The following is a 2,309-nucleotide window of genomic DNA, read 5'->3' as shown; positions in this document are numbered from 1 at the left end:
GAGAGAGAGAGAGAGAGAGAGAGAGAGAGAGAGAGAGAGAGAGAGGAGATTGCGAGACGCAAAGCGTTTGAGTTTCCTTCCTACTTCTTTAGCGCTCGGTCTCCGCGTTGGTTTGCGGAGTTCGAGTTAGATGTATAGATATATATATATATGTATACATACACAGTGTATATGTATATACACAGAGTAGCGTAGAGGGATAGAGTAAAGTGTGTAGTAGAGCCGCGTCGAGTGGAGGGTGGTAAGAAGGGCTGGTCTACGTTAAGTGGTCGGTTGGGTGGCTGTTTCGTCGGTTTCGTTGGTCTCTTTGGATAGCTAGTTGACTTATTCAATGATCCTACTTTATTATGCGCATTCGAAAGCGACAAGCGTTGCTCCCCGATTTATCTTGATTGTCCTTAAAGTATATTTCCTCGATCCCCTTACTTTCCTTCCAATCACTTCGAACTTGTATTTATTTTCGTCTATTTTGATCGAAGGTTAAGAAAAAAAAAAAAAAAAGAAAAGTCGAAGGTTAGAATTTATTTATCTCGTTTTGGAATCACTTCGAACTCTGTATTTGTACACCTCGTTCGGATCGAATTATGAGAAAAGGAAAAAAAAGAATTATCGATTAAAATTTTTACATTTTAATTTTGCATTTTTTTAATATTCGTAATCTCTAATTAAAATTGTGTCCTTTAAGAAAACGAAACAGAGTGTTTTTAAGTGTTTCAATTTTTAGAAAAGACAAGAAATGCAAATTTTTTGTTTATCAATGTTTTACAATGATTAATGATCGCAAGTTGACTTACCTTTCACGTGTTCCGGAGTATCTGCTGTACCAGCCCGCATAATGTCGCTCAAATAATGCTCTAACGTTCTCATATTGTCCAGTGGTGAGTTTCCATTAGCTGTCATGCGATCCTGTAAACATATCATTTAAATCTAAATTACTATTTATCAGTGCCCAGGGAAGATAATAAACAATTTATCATATATTTCTACGCGTCATGATGTCACATTTCTAATTTCGTTCGAATAATTTTTCACGTTCAAAAAAAAAATTCACGCGAGGCAGGTTTCTAAACTGAAGCGAGAAATAAATTCGAAATCGGTGGGATCGATCACGATATCCGTTCCCTTTACTCGTACCTTCGTATTCGTAACGTCGAGGAATTTTAATTTTTCATCGACTCTCGTTATCGCGTTTCATCGAAACGAGCCTCTCTCGCTCGAGAAAGGGCTTTTGAGGAAGAACGAGTGCCTCGATAGAAAACTTGCCCCGAAGCAATGTCGCCCGGTTGGATGAATAGAGTAACCAAAGACAAGACGAAAAAAAAAAAAAAAAAAAAAGGAATATAAGGGAGAAGAGATAAAAGAAAGAAGAAGCAAAGTTCAAGTGTATTTTTCCTCGGGAATATCACGCGAAAACAAACGATGTAACCTTCCATGAAAAATTCCTTCTGTGTTCTGTAATTCTATAATTTTAATCGTTACAATTAAGCGTACGATAATACGATATTATTAAATCGTACCAATCGTTGAGAATTGTAGATAACGGACGAACTTGTGTCCTTGAATCATTTAGAAAGAAATAACTGATCGATCGCCAGCGTCCGACCACGCGTTGTCCTTTACTACTGAACTCCTTTCACGGCCAACCCGGCAAACGGGATACGAAATTTATTCGGCCAAAATTTCAGCTACAACAAACATCCACAAAATCGAATGTAACATATATTCCAATTGTCATTCGTCACAATGATCGATTCGATTCGATTCCGGTATATTTACACGAATACGAGGAAAGATATAAACATAAATCGAAGAAAACGGAGAGTGCGAGAAAGTGAAACTTAAAGGAGGATTAAAGTGGCGGAAAAGAGAAGAAAGTGAGAGAGAGAGAAAGAGAGAGAGAGAGAGAGACGAGTCGAAAAAGTGAGAGAGCACGAAAGCTCGACGCCAGAGATAATCCTTCTCGTATTATACGCGCGCTTCTCCATCGTTCTCTCTGGGCGACACGAGCGAAGGTGCAAAAATAGCCCCACTTTCTTCGCATCTTCTTCGTACCACCACCTGCAACCCCGAAGATGTAGGTATTCGTTTCCCACCCTTCCTACGTGGGACACGGACATGCCTCCAACACATCTGTATCCCAACCTACTTCCCCTTCTTTGGTTTTACAGCGCGCTCACACATTGCCGTAAACATGACCGGGGTGCACGTGCGCGGGTGGACACATGCGCACACTTACACAAGCCGGCCAAGCACAGATCACGAATGAGCGCACTAGCACTTTGCTAGCCGATTTCCGTGCACGCGCACGT

General features: G+C 40.4%; 2 protein-coding genes across 2 annotated transcripts in view; one reads left to right on the top strand and one right to left on the bottom strand.

The window, feature by feature from the left end:
• The window catches only part of LOC102680533 (translational regulator orb2), an 83,235-nt gene that overhangs the window by 74,299 nt on the left and 6,627 nt on the right, over positions 1–2,309 (bottom strand). The window contains exon 2 of the mRNA XM_006620047.2: positions 795–906. Coding sequence (XP_006620110.1) covers positions 795–906 — 112 coding nt within the window. The remainder of the gene's footprint in view (positions 1–794; positions 907–2,309) is intronic.
• The window catches only part of LOC116186153, a 5,071-nt gene that overhangs the window by 406 nt on the left and 2,356 nt on the right, over positions 1–2,309 (top strand). The window lies entirely within an intron of this gene.

This window comes from Apis dorsata, unplaced genomic scaffold (assembly GCF_000469605.1).
Source record: "Apis dorsata unplaced genomic scaffold, Apis dorsata 1.3 scaffold_470, whole genome shotgun sequence".
NCBI lineage: Eukaryota > Metazoa > Arthropoda > Insecta > Hymenoptera > Apidae > Apis > Apis dorsata.
The sequence above is the reverse complement of the archived record's forward strand: the minus strand, read 5'-3'. Positions and strand labels throughout refer to the sequence as shown.